This window comes from Bombus pyrosoma, linkage group LG16, assembly GCF_014825855.1.
Source record: "Bombus pyrosoma isolate SC7728 linkage group LG16, ASM1482585v1, whole genome shotgun sequence".
Taxonomy (NCBI): Eukaryota; Metazoa; Arthropoda; class Insecta; order Hymenoptera; family Apidae; genus Bombus; species Bombus pyrosoma.
In genome coordinates this window covers 3,322,038-3,343,627 of record NC_057785.1, presented here as the reverse complement: position 1 = coordinate 3,343,627, position 21,590 = coordinate 3,322,038, and the positions used below count along the sequence as shown (strand labels likewise).

The 21,590-nt window shown below is 36.6% G+C and overlaps 3 protein-coding genes across 7 annotated transcripts; 2 read left to right on the top strand and 1 right to left on the bottom strand.

Moving 5' to 3' along the window:
• Window positions 1-202: 202 nt before the first annotated feature.
• LOC122576161 (succinyl-CoA:3-ketoacid coenzyme A transferase 1, mitochondrial) lies at window positions 203-2,880 on the top strand. Its single transcript, XM_043746052.1, has 7 exons — window positions 203-404; window positions 689-1,069; window positions 1,146-1,571; window positions 1,645-1,753; window positions 1,854-2,070; window positions 2,139-2,350; window positions 2,411-2,880. The coding sequence occupies exons 1-7, from the start codon at window positions 315-317 to the stop codon at window positions 2,599-2,601; spliced, it is 1,626 nt and encodes a 541-aa protein (XP_043601987.1). The 5' UTR covers window positions 203-314; the 3' UTR covers window positions 2,602-2,880.
• LOC122576159 (ATP-binding cassette sub-family G member 5) lies at window positions 2,683-19,678 on the bottom strand. 4 transcript variants are annotated; one of them, XM_043746048.1, is made up of 7 exons: window positions 19,585-19,678; window positions 10,283-10,404; window positions 4,902-5,128; window positions 4,253-4,828; window positions 3,959-4,181; window positions 3,677-3,891; window positions 2,683-3,597 (listed from the first exon to the last, which is right to left on the bottom strand). In XM_043746048.1, exons 3-7 carry the CDS (start codon window positions 5,095-5,097, stop codon window positions 2,930-2,932), a joined length of 1,878 nt encoding a protein of 625 aa, XP_043601983.1. In that variant the 5' UTR covers window positions 5,098-5,128; window positions 10,283-10,404; window positions 19,585-19,678; the 3' UTR covers window positions 2,683-2,929. The 4 variants fall into 4 exon arrangements, with proteins under 4 accessions (XP_043601983.1, XP_043601985.1, XP_043601984.1 ...); XM_043746050.1 differs by lacking the exon at window positions 19,585-19,678 and adding an exon at window positions 11,471-11,545; XM_043746049.1 differs by lacking the exon at window positions 19,585-19,678 and adding an exon at window positions 10,967-11,512.
• LOC122576156 (ATP-binding cassette sub-family G member 5) lies at window positions 5,118-14,821 on the top strand. 2 transcript variants are annotated; one of them, XM_043746044.1, is made up of 8 exons: window positions 5,118-5,381; window positions 5,646-6,107; window positions 11,567-11,691; window positions 11,775-12,271; window positions 12,349-12,631; window positions 12,789-13,207; window positions 13,287-13,753; window positions 13,813-14,821. In XM_043746044.1, exons 3-8 carry the CDS (start codon window positions 11,579-11,581, stop codon window positions 14,407-14,409), a joined length of 2,376 nt encoding a protein of 791 aa, XP_043601979.1. In that variant the 5' UTR covers window positions 5,118-5,381; window positions 5,646-6,107; window positions 11,567-11,578; the 3' UTR covers window positions 14,410-14,821. The 2 variants fall into 2 exon arrangements, with proteins under 2 accessions (XP_043601979.1, XP_043601978.1); XM_043746043.1 differs by having other exon boundaries at window positions 12,702-13,207.
• Window positions 19,679-21,590: the final 1,912 nt, after the last annotated feature.

Genomic DNA, 21,590 nt, shown 5'->3' with positions numbered 1-21,590 from the left:
CAGAAATAAAACAGGAAAAAATAAGTAGTAAATAAGTAAGAGATAAAGCTTAAGAAATTATTACAAAATCATCTTGACTGATGTGCGATATACGATAATCCCTTCCTTCAGAAATACAAAATGCTTTATCTCGTCTAAATTGTGATCTTTGCATATTCTTGTTATTTGAATCCGAGCCAATAAAAATCAACCAATGACAATCAGAGAAACATGTTATCATGTTATCTATGAAGTTAGTGTCAAATACTAGTGTACTGCTGATTTAACGTTCTGCAAGATTTAACCTACGTTGGGAGTAAATTTTTATTTGGAAAATGATTTTTGCTACAAGTAGAATCGGCTGTATATTTTTTCGTGCTAACACGAGATCTAAAAATAATTACAAATATCTGAAATTGTCAAGAGTATGTAATATTAATATAAAAATATACCGACTAACCCATACAACCTGTACATTTCTTATTAGATGATTTATATTTTTAATTGTAATATTAATTGTATTTATTATGAAATAAATTTTGTTATAAATTTTGTGATATATTTTAATGCTAAGTAACTTTTACTCTTTTAATTTCTATATATACAAAACTGCGTCATTTATTCATAAAAAAGTTCATATATTTGTTATATTTATTATACTCTTCTTTTTTAAGTTAAATAAAAATGGAATAACATTTCTCGTTGTCAGATATGCACAGTAAATTTTTCCACAAAACCTAACATCCCTCAGTTGGAGGAAGAGGTACCAAAGTTAAAATCACCAGTAGGAGATGGAAAGGTATTCAAAAGTGTAGATGAAGCTATATCGGACATGCCAGATGGGGCTAAGCTTTTGGTTGGTGGATTTGGACTTTGTGGCATTCCTGAAAACTTAATTGCAGCAGTGTTGAAACAAGGTGCCAAAGATTTAACTGTTGTTTCAAATAATGCAGGAGTTGAAGACTTTGGATTAGGTATACTTTTAAAAGAATGTAGGATTAAGAGAATGATTGCTTCCTATGTTGGTGAAAACCCTGAATTTGAGAAACAGTACCTCAATGGTAAATTGGAAGTTGAATTAACTCCACAGGTAAATATCAGTAATAAAAAAATTTTCAATTTAATTACAATGCAAAAAATTACATAATAATACTTCCAATATATAGGGTACACTGGCAGAACGTATTCGAGCAGGAGGAGCTGGTATTCCAGCCTTCTACACTCCCACAGCATATGGAACGATAGTTCAAGAAGGTAACGTCATTGTGAAATATGATGAAAATGGGAATGCAGAAATATCTGGAGAACCAAGGAATGTAGCAGAGTTCAATGGAAAAAACTATGTCTTGGAAACTGCTATCACAGGAGATTTTGCTCTTATAAAGGCTTGGAAAGCAGACAAAGCTGGAAATTTAGTTTTTCGAAAAACAGCCAGGAATTTCAACCCAGTAATGTGTAAAGCAGCTAAAATTGCTATTGCGGAAGTAGAAGAAATTGTAGAAACTGGTCAGTTGGACCCCGATCATGTTCATTTACCTGGAATTTTTGTGGACAGGATCGTCAAAGGCCCATCATACGAGAAACGCGTGGAAGTACGTACATATTCTTGTCAATATAAATATTTCAATAATTTGAAAAATTACTAAAACTTTTTGTCTCTATTAGAAACGATATACGAAGCAAAATATGAAACCCAAAAAAATAACACCGGCAGGTAAAGCAAGAGATAGAATTATCAGACGAGCTGCGCTCGAATTTAAAGACGGCATGTATGGTGAGGGATTTAAAAAATTACAAACATTTTCAATTAAAACACTTAAATAAATTTAAAAAATTTTTTTTTGAAAAACCTTTACTAAATACACTTTTTATAGCTAATCTGGGAATTGGTATACCCATGCTGGCTTGCAATTACATTCCCAAAAATGTAAAAGTAACATTGCAATCTGAGAATGGTATTCTTGGCATGGGTCCATTCCCAGACGAATCAGAACTTGATCCAGACTTAATAAACGCTGGAAAAGAAACAGTTACAGTCGTTCCAGGAGCCTCTTTCTTCAGCAGCGACGAAAGCTTCGCAATGATTCGAGGGTACTTATAGAGAAGATTGAATATTAAATAGTTTTTTGGTAAAAGATAGTACATTTGAATTTTTTCAGGGGTCATATTAATTTGACGATGCTCGGTGGGATGCAAGTATCAGAGAATGGAGATCTGGCTAACTGGATGATTCCAGGTACTATGGTGAAAGGAATGGGAGGTGCAATGGATTTGGTTTCTGCGGAGAGCACAAAAGTGGTGATTACTATGGAACATAAAGCTAGAGATGGAAGTCCAAAGATTTTGAAAAATTGTACCTTGCCTGTCACAGGTAATTTTTATATTTTAATTCTTTGTAAGATAGAAATAATTACTCATCTTTTAATTCCAGGTCAACAATGTGTAGACTTAATAATCACGGATATGGCTGTATTTGAAGTAGTTCGTGGAGAAGGATTGAAATTGATTGAAATTGCACCAAACATTGATGTCAGTGATATTGTTAGTTCCACAGGTTGTGAATTTTCGGTGGCTGACGATCTTAAAGAAATGGGACAAGTGGATTTGGAAGATTGTCAGTAAATACACGTTCCTGAAAATCTTTAAATATAAAAAATGAATATTAAAAAAGTTTGCTTCGTCTAAATTCCGACAAAACGAAAATAATACTTAAAATTCTTATTTTCTAATTGTAAAATTACAAAGTCATGCCTTTATCTCTAAGAACTGTAAAGTTTAGTTATAAATGTAATATAAGTGCACTGTTTCATGCAATATAGTAGTTTTAGTTTTCAACACAGGTAATGTAATTTTGTAATATATATTCTAAGGCTAAGGAAATAATAAATTCCAAAAAGAGAACAAGCTCTGCTTTTAATTTCTATCAGTCTAAGACCTACAATTAAAGAAATTACTCTCTAAATTTGGCTTTTACTTTTGCTGGAAGTGGTAATAAATACAGAACACTGTTTAATATACTCAGTCCAACAGCAAAAGCCAGAGAAATTAATAAGTTTAAGTCAACATTCAATACTTCTGAAATATTTTCGCCTTCACGAGTGAAGCGTTCTATTAAATACGATCTCCCATCTGGATATCTGCATAACTCTGGTATCCCAGGACACGTGAAGCTTTCATTATAATGCAAATTTGAAAATGTAGGCACATCAATGGCTAATTGATTTAGAGCCAATGATGCGTACCTAGCAGGTAATGCAGTGGAGACTGCAGCAAGCCAATAAGGCAGGCCTTTCAGACTTCTGATGGCTCCAGATGCAATTACCAGAGACACCAGTGTCATGTATAACACCATTATTGCACCTGTAATGGGCCTACCAACCACCATAAACACTGCAACAGTTATTTGTTCTGCTGCCACATAACTGGCCCATAAAACACCACAGGCATAGGCCCAGGTAGACAAATCTAGCTCTAAAATGGGTGTCAGGATACCAATGGTGATCATGGTAGACACAAAACTTAATGGCAAGCTCAGTAATGCATATGCGGTCAAGAACATAGCTCCACCATATAGACCTTCTCTTTTTTCTTGATAGTATCTAGCCCTATATCCTGGAACTTATTAATTAATAGACGTTACATAATAATAGTATATCTGTTAGGTTGCCTGAGAAGAGATTGGTCTACATGCACTTACAGAGGAGAGCTGTGCACGCTATTCCGGCAACATAGAACAGAGTTACTACATTGAAGACAAGACCACTTGTTTGTAGAAATATTCTGGATTGCACAGGAGTCGAATGCGAATACAAAATACTCATTAAAGCTATTGAGAATGGTAACAATAGTAGTCTGGCAGCAAAGTGCCCTAAGCCAGATTTATTGAAGGCAAATGTCGTTGCCAGACTTCTTCTAAAACGTAAAAGCTATAGTAGTACTATTATTTTGGGAGATAGCATGCATTTGTAAAAATACATACAAATAAAGGGCAAACAAAGTGGAGAAACATCCTGGTTTAATTCCACGTCCCAAACCTTTATGCATTATTCCTAAAGATGTATCTTTAATATTGGGTGGCACTTGGGGCGCCTCTTTCATGTAAATAACACCCTCGGCTTTGAACTTTTCAACCAGGACAGATATCTGCTGGTTAGATTCTAAGAAACGATCTCTCGAGCGACGATCGACAGTTGATAAACACACTAAAGTCACCATTATCACTACTTAATTAAACAATTATTTAATTATTTTATTCCTATAGATACATACTTACAGTAATACATCAACGGATTTTCGAGTTCAGGACATGGGAAACCGATATAAGTGAAATAGTCCAACATACTTCTAGTTGGCCCTGAATAGACAACTGCCCCCAAACATAAGAGAGTCACACGACTCACGAAAGGTAGTACATCCGATCTAGGAGTTTCCATCGTTAGGACAACGATGGATCCTCTTCTGGTTGCGTAAGACCAGAGCATAGACACGATTAAATACGTGTTTAAGGGATCAGTATCCCATGTGGGCTCGTCCAGAAGTAACAACGTAGGATCTTTAGCCAATTGTACGCCCAACATTAATCTTCTGTATTCTGGCTTCGTCAGATCATTTACCGATCTATTTGCAACTTGAGATAAAGCCAGATCAGCTAGAGTTTGTCGAACTCTGGCTTCCCTGTTGTTTAAATTTGCAAGCCATGTGGCATAGGTCAGTGTCTGTCGAACTGTTAGACTAGGTAATAGATGACACCTGTGTGCAACATATCCACCATGTCGTCTAAACAATTCTGGAGTTAATAAATTGTTATTTAGGCTGACTCTACCCCTAGTTTCTCCCTCCGCCCTTCCAGCTAAAAGACAAGAAATTTCCGGATGGTTTCTAAAACCTAATTAATTACATTTGCACTTAAATCATTATCTTACCGATGACATCGAGCAAAGCTCTTTTTCCAGATCCCTTGGAGCCCAAAATCGCTAACACCTCGCCACCGTGAACTCGGGCGGACACATCTCTCAATACAGCAGTAGGTTCCGACTTGCTCAAACAGCTTCCTTCAATGACCACAGCAGTGGAATGAAACACATTGGAGATATCAAGAGTACAATCCGATGGGATCATCCTGGATCTTTCTGAATTATCTCATAACGACCTGTTGGAGAAGACAAACTTTGTTTCTACTCGACTCGATGGTATACTACAAATCTCGAAGATGAAGTTTTGTTAGAACGAAGAAACAATGGTTCTTCCAGTAAAATAGTATTTGGTCACGGAGATTGCACTCCAGGAAAGCACGTAGAATGGACAAAACGATGTATAAACTGGCACTGCGGCTAGAGAAGTGAACATCGCATGTAAAACGTAACCATCGGTAGGGATACCTGGCTGGGAGTTGGCTTCACGAGGTGAATGTCTCCTTTGAGACGAGTTTGGTGGGAGGAAGGTAGCATCAGTGGTAGCTCAAGGGTGTACTTGCTAATTTTAATCCCCAGTTCCCTTCCCAGTCTCCAGAATCACACACAAAAGAAAAATCTTCTCTCAAATAACTTTATCTGTAACTACTAATCTTTAACAAACATTCACAACTTTATATACGGAATTTTATCCTGATCGAAAGTAGATTTAAATACCCTTTCAATTATAGTAAATTATCCCTAAATGCTTTGTAGATACTGATAATAATGGAACGTGATTACAAATAAAAAAAGAGGCAGAAATAATATTCAATCAGCTTCATACTGATGTAATTAGAAGTCAGGGGTCAGATTTTTGGTAGGTACGCCATTGCGAACTTGAAAGACCAACAAGGAAGGAAGGGAATACAGAGAGGGGGTTTCGTTGGAGGTTCGGAAGGCAAGTCTGTCAGAAGGCAGCGTTTAGAAAAGGCTTCTCGGCGTTGGACATACCGATGCCATTGCGGTATCGCGATCACGGATCGGGTGATGCGTTCGCGGGCTCCGTCGTGCGATTCCTGAGCTGACGAACATAGTGTTTGTCTTTAAAGTTCCCGTTCAAAGTTATCAGGAGGAACCAGACGAAAAAGAGGAGACCAGGAGCAATCGGCGGAATGGAGAAGCAGCATCACCTTGACTCAACCAGGCTCGCTTGAAAGCTCATCCTGAATACCGGTGGTGAGTCATTGTCATGAAGAATCTCCGGGAACGTATCAGGTTTCGTGGCACGCGCAATTCCTGACGTTCACGTGCCTTCTTCTCGCACATGAACACTATTTTTGCAGAAAAAATTATCAAACAATTACCTATTGTTTGTTTGTTGTCCCTCCGCGTAAAAATAATAATAGAGAGAACCATGATTCATGGGTAGTTGCAACATTTTTTACTCAAGTACCCCAAGATGCTATTACGACAGAGGAGAAGTTATATATGATCGAATTCTTGTTAGACACGGAAAAAAGGGAAAATATAAACGGTTGGCACAATCCAGTCATGGTTCAACGACTGGGAACCTGATTTTGCATAATGAGAAAGGTTTACCTGGTACCGGTGAAAGCCGCAGATTAGGAACTATTTTTCTTAAAGAAAATTATTTTTTATCTATCCGTGAATTTTCCTTTAAATCAGTCGCTTATGAAACACTGGGAGGCTCTGCTTAGCGAAGAAAAGGAACTCAACGAGCGTGGTTAATATTCCGTGGCCATACTTTCCTTCTAATGATTTTCATTTCACTGTCGATGCTTTCACTAGCTTGATAATGCTGTCATAATGGTTTGAAGAATGACATGATAAATTATCTTAAATATTAACTATTAATTACCCTATTTACGTCCTTGCGGATGCATTTTTTAATTTTAATTTTTAATGGCTGAAAACAAAGTTGAGAGTATGGACAGAATAAAGTTTGAGCTGAATCGGCTACGGTTTTTCGCGATGGCTTTATGGGGATGGAGGATACTTTGAACTGCTTGGCGACGACGCTACTATCGGGAGATTTCAATGGGCGCACAAGACATGTACTTCTGCACTTTTCCACGTGCCATGGACGGCACTCTGGCTGATTTGCAATGTTAATTAAGCCTCTCTCGCAGCAGACAGGCGTACCCCCATAGAATATTGAAAAACACGGCAGCACTGACCTCGGTGTACGCCTCCATAAAGCGTTCCTTACTCTATCGCGTGGTTCAATGGCGGAACGAATACAAATAATCGAATTCTTCGGAAGTAAACATAAGATATTAAAAAAGACTGGTGTAGAATTTTTATTAGTCTTTTTGTTCACCAAAGTATATAATGAAAATAAAAAATGGCAAATGAATTGTTAGACCACCTCCTTTTGACACCTTCTTTCATTCAGGGAATCAAATAAAATGCTAAAATAATTCTTAAATAAGATTGCTAAAAGAATTCCTTTTGAATTAATAAGAAAATTTTTCAACCGTATCTTTTAAATATTCTCTAGTACTTTTTTGATTCCATGTGAAATATTTTACGCGACAAAAAAGCGTACCTAGCCACCAGAATCTAATTTCAGTTGCAAAGCATGCTGGTACTTTTATCGTTTCTGATGACATTAGTGTCAAGGTTCGTTCCCTGATCGATGCACTAATTCATCTGATAATTCGGTGGACTTTCTACAGTTTGTTGCACGTGGTATCCAGGCCACACTTTATTAAGACACACTCTCTGTCACGTGTATACGAGATCGAGAGGCACGATCGTAGAAATCGGTGCGTGGGACAATCTCACAGCCAGCGGAAGAGATTTCGAAACCAGAGTATCGTTTCCCTAAACTATCCAAGTCGGTCAGGCTACTGGAAAACGCTCATAGACTGCAAAAAAGAGTGTGCATATCAGTTACGTGTGTCATTGGATAATCTAATGATCTAATAACATCTTCATTGAAAATAGATTGAAATGTAAGAAATTGTTCTTATGAGAAATTAGACATTAAAGAAGAATACCATTATAATCGAAAACAAATTAAACTATAGTAATTAGGAAAGAAGAAATAACACTTATTAGATATCAAGTAACGAGGAAGTAATTAATCCTTCGTCATAAAGTGTTCCTTCTCCCGAGTTTCACCATAGTAAGAACCGCTTGTTAGCCTAGTCTCTCATAATCCTCTAAATCTATGGGAACACAAACAGTGACAAGGACTGAAACTGGCAATACATTCATTTAAAAAAAAGAAAAGGAAATAAAGGAGAAGGAGCAACAGAGAAGAATGTTATCAGCTCATCAAGTTACATACACGCTCATGATAGATAATCCATTTAACGTGGTCGCTCTGCTGGCACACAACTATCGCTTTTCATCACGAAAGCCTAATGCCCAGTGGATTGAAAAGTGAATTTGCATGTAGTTCAGTGGTTGACGGTGAAAATCACCGAGCCGTCGAACATGTATTAATTAAGTATCACCTTCCACACGGGACTAGGATTATACTCTACTGAACCTGAGATATGTCGACGCTTTTCACTAAGTATAACCAGAAACTTTTATACCTAGAGGAAACACGGATAAAAAAGAAAAATATATGGCGGCCAGTTTGATACAACTGTTGCAGAAACGGGATATGCAAATGAACAGTTAACTCGAATACAAGATAGTTATCTGGCTCTAAAAAAAAGCTTGTACGCGACGTTACGTAAATCGTAGAGTAACATTACGGTCGATGATCGCAACTTACTGCTTCATTATACATTAGCCAAGGAGAAATCTATACGAATATGAATTCGTCGAGGAATTTCTAGTAGTGTCCTGGGAATGATTAAACAAGTGACAGGTGGCAAATGGCTTTGCATACGGGTACAAGTATCTGTTTTTAAACGATGGAACTGAAATATTCAAAGAATTATCATCGCATAATCCTATTTTACAAAAATTTAATCAGCGGTGTCATGCAAAATAAACCGAAGAATTTAGAAATTCAATTTGATTTATGGAAATCCAAGTTTGATTCCTTCGGAGGATTCTATAGGTAGATGATGAAGCAGAGCAGCTGGACGGCTATGGAGAGCGATGATTAACAGTGGAAATAACGTAGAATCTTGGCTACCTTCGGCCATACCGTTACTCGATGACGAGTAAAAATCTCAGCTGATGTCGAAGACGCGGGGAGAACAGTTTCGTGGGTAAAGAAGATCCATTACCCAATAATAATCACCTGCTAACCTTTAATTTAACGATCATCAACAATTTTCATGTAATGTGAAAATCTATCAAGAAACTGTTCATCTGTAAATACCTGCAAAGAAAGAAAGAGAACAAACTGATCAGACTGGCTAGGTCATAGAAAAATAACAGGGAAACGTCTTTTGTTTGAGGAAGCTGCTCAAAAGATGCTCGGTTTCGTTCAAACACACGGCAAGTGAGTCAACATCTAACGGGAAACCAATTGGCAGTCGAAAAAAATGTCATGATGGCATCTGACGTGTTCCAATGCCGTTTGCATGGACCACCCGATATAAAAGAGCGTTATCTCAGATTGCTATTTTATTGCACCTATTAATCCTTATTACTCGATCTTCCAAATGATTTGTGTTAGGCTCTGTTGATTCATTAAAGTATTTAGCATAATTTCATCATTAAACTGCGGATTTTTATGCAAATTTATGTCTTCATAGATACAATCAAAAGCGTAGGAGCTATACAGACATTTGATTTACTTATTAAATATCATAAAAACTGGTAAACTTTGGATATTTTGTTTCTGCATTGCACCATGTGCATTCTATGCATTTTTGTATCTTTAAATTTCTTATAATTGCATACAAATCCGCAATCTAGTCATTATTCTGAGTTATAATTCACAGTGTTTAAAATCTTTATAAACGAGTAATATGAAAAATTTGTGAGAATGGATTATTATAAGAAATAAGAATATATGATATAAAGTAGTAAGTGTAGGCTCTAACTACCACTTTAATAAGTTTGATCAAATAATGGAACAAACTATTATTTCACTAATCTCAATTCAATATTTATGGTATAGGGAATATCATCTTATCAATTTTTAACGAGAATCAATGATATACGATGCTATTTGAAAAATACTTCAATCCGAAATTCCGACACAGGATACAATTTTACCAAAAATTTCAATAAAAATTCTGTGTTAAGGGGTAACCAATGAAATTTATAATAAATAAAAAAATGTTTAATATGAAATTTTTATCCCTGATATAATTGTTCAAGTTCGAGGATACTACACATGTTTTCACATTCATCACAAGGTACACCGTTAAGAGGAATGTCGGGGGAGCTTCTCTTTGCCACGTGTGCCGACGCAATGAGCATAATTACGTGAATATACAAGAGTAAATGGCACTCTGGCGTATACTCACTGCAAATGTGAAGCGATGTATCTTCGTGAAATCGGCACTAGTCGTTCCATAAATATTCTACGAGCTCGCTTTACGATATCCAACGATGTTCTGAGGTCAGAACGGCACGTGTTCCACTATGCCTGAAAGAAAATTGAATGAGAGAGGGAATTAAATTATGCATTATTGAATTTGATATTCATAACGTTAGTCATCTCGATTAAAAAGGAAGCGATCGAATAAATTGAAAACGTTTTATTAATTTGGTAACGGTTTGATGGTAAGAACTTGTAACGATGTCTAAAATGGCAAAAAGTAAGACGATTAACGGTCAGATGCGCGCAACTGCTCCAAGAGTCACTCCACCATGTAATGATTTTGAGTGATCTAGCATCTAATAAATATTATAGCATTTGGATAATGCGATCGAGTAACATCTTTATGAATTATCATTGGTTTCATAAATAACTCTTGCCTACGTGGAATTCTACTTGTTGCAGAAAAATTAAACAACATTTGAATGGAAACTTTCGAGTAATCAAGCATAATAAATGAAGTACCTTGAAACTTATCCACAAGCTAATAGGAACTTATAGTAGTTATTGTTATTAAATATGCTTCAATATTGATAAGATAACTAAAATGAGAAATTCAGTTTTGATAGAAAAATATTCAAATAAAGAGGAAATAATATTGATGAATAACCAGCTATAATAAACATGGATATGATCGATGGTGTTCTTATCATTCGTTTTGGTACGGATTCCAGTTCCTTTCCTTTCAGTGTAGTACCGAAGGCCAAGAGGTGAACAATTTCGAGCCTCCAGTGGCGAGCAATTTCAAAGGCGCGCCGATTATTCGCACGGTGTGCACGCATGCTTATGGAATGCCATAGCGCTCTCAACTCCGTTCAAATGCATTCATCACTATTCATGTGGAAAAATTTATATGTTATGTTTCCTGCATTAAATTCCCTGCTATTTGCTAAAATACTCCAGTTCATGTTTTCATTAAAATATTGTTTTTAGTGATTTACCTATGTCTTTATAAGATAGGGAAGATAAATAGATAAAAAGTAAAACAATGCAAAGTTCTTGATTACAATAGTTCAAACTACCTCGAATTTTCTATAATTGCGAAAAATGTCAAGTTCTTTTGACTAGACCAGAGAACAATTAACATTGACCGAGAAAGGTACAAAAAACTAACCAGAATCGCTCACGCATTTCCGAGAAGTTCTACCCGAAGCTGCGAACATGATGCAATCCATCATGCGTTTCATCTAGTCTCGCTTGAACTGTTCAGATACCACAAAGAATGGGTTCGGAAGCGTGGGAGCTGGAACGGAGGTACTCAGTGCCTGGGGCATTGGACACCAGAGGTCTGGAGCCTCCAGCTAGCGAGGATCTTCACGCCTGGTCTATCTACAGGTGATTATTTCTCCAACTTTCAATCTTCAATCTTAAAAGAAGAAAAGAAAAAAAGTGTCATAATCAGTATATCATTCTTTCAGGCAAAACTTGAACTCCGATTTCACCGATTCAGCACTTGGATCAGCTGAAAAGTCTCCTCTTCCCTATGGGAACTTCCAATTGAGAGATTCTACAGTGCAGAGTATTCTCAGACACCCTAGATATGGTCCAAAAAGTCCTCTGGCCAGCAATTCGTACACATATCTAAAGTTTGGTCTGCCAAGGGTTCTGCCTCCTAGTTCCAGGAACAGAGATGGATCTAGCGGTTACGATTCCAGCGAAGAAGGTCGTAGGGTGTCTCACGCGGGAACTTCCGCACACGGAACCTCCGCTATGAGATCTGCCAGGAGCGACCCCGATTTTAGACACGTTCACATTGTTCCTAGGGAACATGCACACTCTCAATTGACGGTTTCAAGGGAGAATCCTAGGTTAAGAAGTGTCAGTGAAGCGAATCTTCTTCATGGAGGTGTTCGAACGAATAGGAGGCACAGTATTGCGCCTATAGATCCAGGCTATGGCGTCCACGAGTCCAGAGGTGAGTAGTGCTTTCTCTCATCTACCATATCTTATCTTCAGCTTCCGTTATAATTAAACAGGAAAATTAATTTTCAGGACATGGAATCTTGGGTCCAGAGAGTTATACGTTACCTCTGAGGCCTGTACCATGTCTTCAACATCCTCATCTTCAGTTACGAGGAGTAGAGGCTTCAGGATCCGATGGTTTGCCTCTTTTACGAGGGATCACTTTGGAGGTAGGGGCTACTGAGGTGTTGGCCATTATGGCTACTACGGAGAAAGAAGGAAAACAAATCGTGGAAACTGTCGCCGGAAGGAAGAGAATTAAGAGAGGAGATATTTTGCTCAATGGAAGATCCGTGTCCTATAGAACCTTAAGGTATAATTCATATTTGTTCGAAAATTATCTTAAATCGAAAATTGTACATTAGTAAAATTATAAATTTCAGGTCTCGAGTTGCTTATTTGTCCACGGAAAATAGTCTAAGTCCAGGTCTAACTGCTCAGCAGACGCTAAGCTTTTATATGCTTCTTAGAGGAGGTCCAAATACTTCCAAACTGGAAGCCGAAGCCATCCTCCAGGAACTCGGTTTAGAGGCGACCAAACACTGTCTCGTGAACTCGTTGACGACCTCCGAAGCAAAAAGACTGGCCCTGGCGTGTCGTTTGTTACAAGACTCGCATATTCTTGCGTTGGACAGGCCAACGCATGGTTTGGATATTTTCGACGCGTTCTTCATGGTAGAATACTTGAGACAGTGGGCTGGAAGAGGACAAAGATTAGTAGTATTGACTTTACACCCGCCTACTTATGAGATACTGACAATGGTCTCGAGGGTGGCGCTTACTTCCGGCGGAAGAATCATGTACTCCGGTCCCAGGAGGGATATGTTGCCATATTTCGCCCTTGCAGAGTTCCCGTGTCCTCCATTTAAGAATCCTTCTGACTACTATCGTGCGTGATTTTTATACTAGCATTCGATGATCTATGTACACAAAATTATTTTGAAATTTATAGCAATTCTCTTTTCCAGTTGATTTAGTTACACTGGATGATCTGTCTGCGGAAGCCATGTTGGAATCCTCTCAAAGGATAGATCACCTGGCCGAGCTTGCAAGGACTAGACTGCCAGGATTAAGTGATCCTGGACCACCTGGAGCACTTCCTCCTTCCATTTCCAGTCCCAATGTATTTTCACAGATTTATGCGTTGCTTCTGAGGACTCTAATCTACAGTCAACCATGGACACTGACTAGATTACTCAGAAAAATCGTCATCTCTGCCTCTTTGAGTATTTTACTTGGTGCAATATTCTGGGATGTATCTGGCGACTCAAATTTATATCTCAGAGACCGAGTTGGGTTTCACTATGCCAGCTTGGGAATTTTCTTCTGGCCATTAACCTTAATAGCCATCTGTGAAGTAGCTGACTGCAGGTCAAACGTGGAAAGAGATATCAAGGATGGTTTATATGGAAGATTTGTGTATATTTTAATGGAGGTAAATGTTCAAAAACAGTAGTATACGATCGTTCATTTTATTAAATGGATTTTTTTCAGCTCCTCTGTGGAGTAGTGTCCTGGTGCGTAGTCTACCTGATCTACTTAGCACCAGGTTACGCCATGTCCGGACTTCACCTGGTGCCGGATGAGAATCTGACTTCCTTATGGAATTATCTCGGAATCGGTTTACTGTATTTAATATTGCAACATTTAATCTGTATATTATTTGCTCACACTTGCAAGTGGACGTACTTGGCTTCCTTGTTTGCTGGTATTGTGATTGGAGAGATGACATTAGCTGGAGGAGTGACCTTGCATTTGGAGAACTTGCCAGGCTGGTATCAAAAGATCAGTCCAATGCAGTGGTCTCTGTCCCTATTGTTACCTCCGCTTCATCAAACAGAAGTTATGAATAAATTGACCAATTGTAAGCCAAAACAAATTCAGAGGCAGGATATCATAGTTCAAGCTGCCTGTGAACCGCCCGATGGTGCTCTGGCATTATACGAGATTGCACTGCATAAATTCAATGTAAGAGGAGAACTGTGGCTGGGAATAGGAATAACTATCGTCAGTGTTTTAGTTATACTAGTATTCCTCTGCATTCGATATACTACTCCCAAGAGACTTAGGAGTGCACCAAACAAGCCATAAAGTGCAACTACTCAATGACTGAATAAATATCATCATTCTTACATAAATGTATTTTATTAATATTAACAAATAGCAGAGTATTCTTTTAACGTTACGCTGCTATCAGTACAATAATAGATATCAGTAAGGAATATAATTATTCACTTCATCATCAAATACATATATTTTATATTATGTCATGCTCATAGGCTTTGATCTTTGTCTATATTATTGCGACTTTTTAAAACAATAGGCTTTAGAAACTCGCAAAATAGACTTGAGCCACGAAATTCGAAAGCCTAGTAAGCCGATACACCTTGCAGTCTCTCCTCAAAATGCTTTAAAATAATCTGTATGTACTTCGTAACGCTATAATCAAATCAACCGAGAAAATTTTCATAAAATAAAAAAGAAAAAATTAATTAAAACTCTAGCCTGAGTTGATTAATTTCTATTATTTGAATTTCCATTTTCCTTCCTTTTCAAATTTTAAATATCTACGCTGAAAATAATGGACTAATATGGAGAATGAACTCAGTCGGTTGTTACATGGAAACTTGATCACAAGCTCCATCTACAACTTTGAGAATATCGGCCAAGTTCGATCGATAAGTATAATTTTTATTTTATTAAAAATTATTTTCAAAACTAACGGCTATCACTAATTTACCATCTAAATTATTTCTAGATAATTGTAGAATAATTGACTAACAGGAATATCTCAGAAATCGACAAACAATCCCTTTCAGGTCACATTATCTCAAAAACGATTCTTCAAATTTATCATCAATAAACGTTTAGACAGCTAAAATCGATATTCCATCCCGGACGAATATATCTACCAGCTAATAGCGTAATGTATATTCCAAATCCGGCCCCAAAAGAAAATAGTCAGCATCTACTAATTAGTTAAATCGAACTAAATTTATCGGACCGCTCATGTAATAGACTTATCTTTCCTCATTGATTATTTTCCATTCAGCTTAAACTCTTATCGCGATGGTTCTTATTCTCTCTCCTTATCGAAGTCAATAAAGATATCTCAGATATCACAAGTGTTTGACTCTGCAATTGACTTCGCAAGCGGAGGCGACGGATGACGTTTATCTTTGAACACCAGATACGCGTTATATTGTACTTTCTATGTATCGTATGTATATAATACGAAAGTTTAATATTTCTCAACAATTCTCCAATTTGATCAATCCCACGCATTTTATAGATCACATAAAATTTCTATCTAATAAGTTAACTAATCTGCAATATTCCAGTTATCTCATAGATCTGTATGTAACAATTAAAATGCACTTTTTTACTTCTTATAATAATGTCGACATATCCCGAGCACCCTGCGCAAGCTTCGAGGGCCGCTGGTTCGTTCACCGAATTAGTACAAATTGGCAGCAGGGCAATCGTCGTAAATGCCGACTTCCGTCGATGAAAGTAATTAACTAGTGGTTGTAAGTCGGGTGAGCAGAATTCCAGGAAAGAGCGTGGGTTCGTTAGGAGAAGATCGCAGGAGAGCAGAATCACGTTCTTGTTTCGCGAACGTTAAACTTCAGCGTAGCGTCGTTACACCTCAAAATCAATGAACCACTCACTGTCTAGCGTTCTATGTGCGTACATCGGACCTTGATTCATTGAGACTACGGTCATACTATGTGCATTCATTTTTCCTACTCTTGTGGCACTGAGTTATTCACAGTCATTCATAACGATTGCCCAAAATAATCGTAGGATGTCCGAAAAACAATTTTAGTTTAATCAATTGTTTAATTATTGAAAATTATAAGTAAAATTGTAATTCCAAATATGAACAGGTATCACGTAAAAAGAACGCTCAGATATCTTTTATTCCTCGATTATTCTAAAAAACAACATAACTTTTATAAATTACATAACATGTACATAATATAGCACATACTAACTTCGAATACAAACCATAGATTTAAAAGAAGCCTTCGGATATTTTCTTCTCTCCGATTGCTTTAAAAAGAAGAAACATTTTATTTGAATAAATTGTATATTTGGTGCAAAAATGAGGATTAAATTGCTATCGCATATGTAATGGACGATTCCATATACGAACCATCGTTCCAATTCCTGGCAAGGTCTCTCTACCGGCAGGAAGAACAAAAACAGCGCGGGATAATAACTAGAACCCGTGGGCCCGCGTGGGCGCGAATGTATAAAGCTCTTTTCGCTTTCTCCCTCCTGATCCCGTTCGCCTCTTCATTGATTATTTTACTTCGCCACCTACCAACGTATGCCGGCGCATTCTATATTAGCACGTTACTTGTATACAACAAGCTACCATACGCGGACAAGTATTCTTGAATCCTCTAACGAAAGCCGCTAATTAAACTTCCTCCATTATTATCTTCGTAAAGAATTACATACATTGTTTTGACAGATATAGAATAAAAAAAAGATATTTTCTAATGACAAAGAGAATGTTGATGTTAACGTTGTATTCCGTACTTTATAATTAATTGATTATCTTCTTAATTTCAACAATTCCCTAAAGAATGACATACTTCGTTTTAACTAGCATAGAATATAAAGGAAGATATTTTTTAATATAAAAAGAAATGGTGATATTATTAATTAATGTCGTATATTATATTTTTATAGCTACATAATTAATTAATCCTCTTCATAATTTCAAAAATATTGTTTGTTATAATACTAAAATATTGAAAATATTAAAATTTTCTATAAAATTTCTATAAAATGTCTTTAGTTAAAAGTATCCATAGCATCATAGATGCCTATAATAGCTAACTATAAAATTTAAGATTCAGATATAAAGATATAAAATTTAAAGATTAGTAAAATTAAATTAAATTAAATGAAAAATTCCAAAATATCAAATAATAACTCTAAATTGTTATGGTCCTTGATGGCTCAATAATGCTTTAATATTATTTTAGACAGATTTTAACTGAAACTGATGGATGATTTTTATTCCTTGGACGAGTCGATAATTGCGTAACCGCTCGGTCGATATTTGAAGATCTGTGTGATCGTATTTCGATATATTGATGCATTTGAACCATGCTTATGAAATTCTAAAATCCATCCATTTTCGATATTTTCCATTAATTTGTTGTTGTAAGATTGGCACTTTGTTTAAACATATACATATCCTATATTTTGGTACATTTTGTAATATGCATTTCGTTTAGAAAGTGTATAAACATTAAAAAAGACGCGGAAGATTTTTGAATCTCATTGTTATCGATCGAGTGATGAGAATAGAAGCAATAAATGTCCTTAAATAAGGTATTCGAGTTGACTGATATAGCACTCCCTCTGCTATTTAAGCAAACAATTTTTGAAAATTTAATGCAATAAAACTGTTCTGAATGCAATTTTAAGATTCAGAGATCTCACTTAGCTATCAATAAATTAAATTATTTTGTTATTGAATAAAAATGATCTTTCAAATTTTACACTTTTCTATAACCCCTGACTAACCAAATGTCTTATATTAGGTCGAATACATACCTTATAATTAAACTGCGGATTTTTATACGGTTACGCGAAATTTGTAGGTGAAAAATGCATAGAATGCGCCTAATATATGAAAATATATGAAATATCAAAAATATAGTACACATTCCGTATAATATTTAGTAGTTAAAGCAAAAATATGAACCTGCGATAACTTCTCGGTTGATTTAATTATTGAATAAAATAACGTGTTACAATAGCTTTGAATATCGGATAAAAAAGTAGAGTTTAAAATATTACGTTATTTTTAAAATTTGTATGCAGAGACAATGGGAAATTCTAGATCACTCTTACGAAACTCCTAAGGGTTGAACTCGAGATGAAAACTGAATCAGTCCTTCGTACATCCATAGAATAAATAGAATTGTTCTTCCAGTTTCAAATCGTTCGCCACTTGAGCACTTTCCACAGAATTCCCAAGAATTCAAGTCTTCTTTTACTTTTTCCAAGTATTTCAATCGCAAATTACATATCGATAACGAACAAAATGATAGACGATTGATTTACAGTACCTAGCGCGCTGTATAGGTTAAAAAACATTTTGAAAAATCGCAAAGAAGAAGAAGGCCTTAATCTGAAGTGCAAAATTACGAAATTATATTCACTACTGCGATTTCAACGACGAATTTACCAACTTTTTCGCAAAAAACCGGGACTAACTCGAGCATCACTTCTTCTCCAAGAAACAGGGAACGGAGAGACGGAAATGATTACTACAAAAAGTAATGCCTTTTCCTTAATATTCAATTTTAGTTGAATCTATTCACTTTTAACGTAACTAATACATAAGCATGGAAATTTTAATTTAATGCATTAAAAATACTAGAAAAAATAAAATTGTAGTTGTGAAATCGATCAATTGCATCGGAAACGGAAAGTAAGTGAAAATGGGGGAAAAAATCTCTCAGCGCCCCCTTTGTTTAGATTTACGATATTAAATAATTAACAATTAATCAAATATATCCATAACTGAAGAAATATTCTTAAACTATCGAAAAATTAATCTACGATTATCATTGTCCTTAAAGCAATTAACGAAAAAAAGGAAAAAACATGAGAGAACAATGTTGATAAAGATGGCCTGATTAGCGCCACCTCTGATTGTATAATTGCATTCTGCTTGACATATCAGTCAATCAATACATATGACATATAATCTATATTATGTGTTTTTCTCTTATAAAACCTTGCTGCCAAATCCTAGGAAAAATTGACGGATGAAAGGCTATGTCTAAGAATCAAGATGAATTATGCGAAAATGAATCACAAAAGAATTCGGCAGGTATAATATATTTTTGGTATTAATTGATCTATATGCGAAAAATACATACAGTGGCTACAAAAAGTGTTGACGGTTACTATAGTATATAAACCTAACTCAATCCTAATCCAAATATAACCTATACCAAAATAAAGAGTATCAAAAATATTTTTATGAATATTTCGGGAACTAAAGTAAAGCGAATGTTATATGTGAGATGTACCCTAACCGATATAATTGTTTCCTTTTTTTTAATAATCAATATAATCAACAAAGTATTTGTACACTATTCTACTTATTGTAGCATTTACATGGTGATTAATTATGTCTAAGTATATTAAATTTGTACTCTTCTATGACTACAGAAATTTCATATTGTGACAATGAAATGTAAAACCTTTTGTAATCATTGTACGTACCTATATACATGCATCGATACGTTTATGGTACCTTTTGCTAACTGTATGTCGTTTATTCGATCCGTAGGCATAAAGAGGGGGGAACGAAGATCCCGCAAGCAGTTTTACAGGCTAGTGAACATGCCAGAACCTCGAATCTTGTGTGGCTGGAGGAATGTGGGCGCACCAGTTTTGAGAGTCATTCAGAGAATTGGTCTCCCGTCTACCAATTTCCCTTAGAATGGAAAGCGCGGGAAACCATCTACGTCTCTAACCTATAAATATGCATTGATGATCCATGAAACGTGATCGTTGGCACAATACCATCGATCAATGTTTGCATAACTAATTACAGCAAACATTAAATAAGTTGGACTTGGAGATATTATCGTTATTACTATTATAAAATGCCGACCTCAGATGTTTATATATGTTAAGCCTTCTTTTCTTTTTTGCTCAGTTACTAAGACAGGATGCGATTATTCATAGTGGAGGCCTGGTTCGTTTACACTGCTATTCCTCTTGTATATTTTGAAAAATCCTCGCAAAGAGTCGGATGGCTATTTTCGTGCGCCCGAGGTTCCATTTTGATTACACTCCATCCACCATTTTGTTCACTTTATTTTGGAGCTTATATTGAAAATTTTGTTTTAGACTCATGATCGAAAAAATCTTCACTGCTATTTTTTTACGTCGGAAAGTTTCTAAGGATTCCAGGTTCTACCGTAATTATTATACAATTCATCTCTAATTTTTCTATTTTATAAGCTACATAAAAAAATTTTTGTAGGCTTATTTGATTGAAGATTGAATCGGTACCTGTCCCAGCTGCGGCAAGGGAACATTTTCCAACGTCGAAGCGACGAAGAAAGCAGCCGGATGCAGGAGAGGCGAGGGACGTCATTATCTTATCTCAAACCATTTCCTGTCAACCTAGGGCCGCTTTTCGTGGTAATCACACGCACACGCCCACGCGGTGGAGTGTACAAGCTTATTTGTGTTCACATATACATATCAGCCAGTGCATGCACTAATGCCCGACCAAGTGCCAGGGAGTATTGCTTCCGGTGCGTACACTTGCGTCCACCTCGGTGTTGGTGCGTTTGTGCACGTGTACACGCGTTCGACGTTACATCTGGTGAGGCACTGTGAACCCGATAATCGGTTTCCTCCTCCGGTAGCCTGCAGGAACCAGACGCAAATAAACGCCGCGTTATACGACTCACGCCGTGTGGTGGATTCTTAGAAACGGATGTTTCCTTTGAATCTGGCTCTGTAGATCCGAGATATGGTCTCGACAATCGATATACCTTGCTAAGTGGAAACGTTAACCTCTTAGCAGCGGTTTCCTTTGAACAAAATGGTCTAGAAATTCAGAGAAATAGGGACGATATCATTTCACCGAATGACACGTATTTGGCTTCGAAATTCTTAGCGGAAAGGTAGGAAAGAATATTAATGGGGACCTAGGTAGTCGTGAGAAAAGAGCATCGTGACAGAGTCAACGAGGCGTACTATAGAATCGTGATTGAGTAATGCGCTGCGACTTCCGACTGCATCACGAAATACGTAATGCCACTGCCATTAAGTATGCACACCTGTTAAGGTCATCAACAGGTATCACTTACGTCATCTTAGCGTACACATTACTGGTGTGACTCCCATAGTGATACCGCATGCACCTTCCCTATTCTCTTTCCCGCCGGCCACCGGTCGATAATCGCTTTAATGAGGACTCGTTCAGCGATGCACCAACTCAAAAAGTCCAGATTCATACCGATCAATAGCTTGTTCCCCGATTCAGCTATAAGTTTCTTGAAGAAATACAGCAGAAGTGTTAAAGTACTTCTGTTATGGTTACGGAACAAAAGCTTAGATGTTATACGAAGGCAAAAATTTATGGTCGAGGTATAAAGTACTTATGTTGTGGTCATGAAACGAATCTTAGATTTTGTAGAAGGGCAAAAGTTTATGAGAGGTGTAAAGTACTTATGTTGAGGCCATGGAACAATTAGATTTTATAGGAG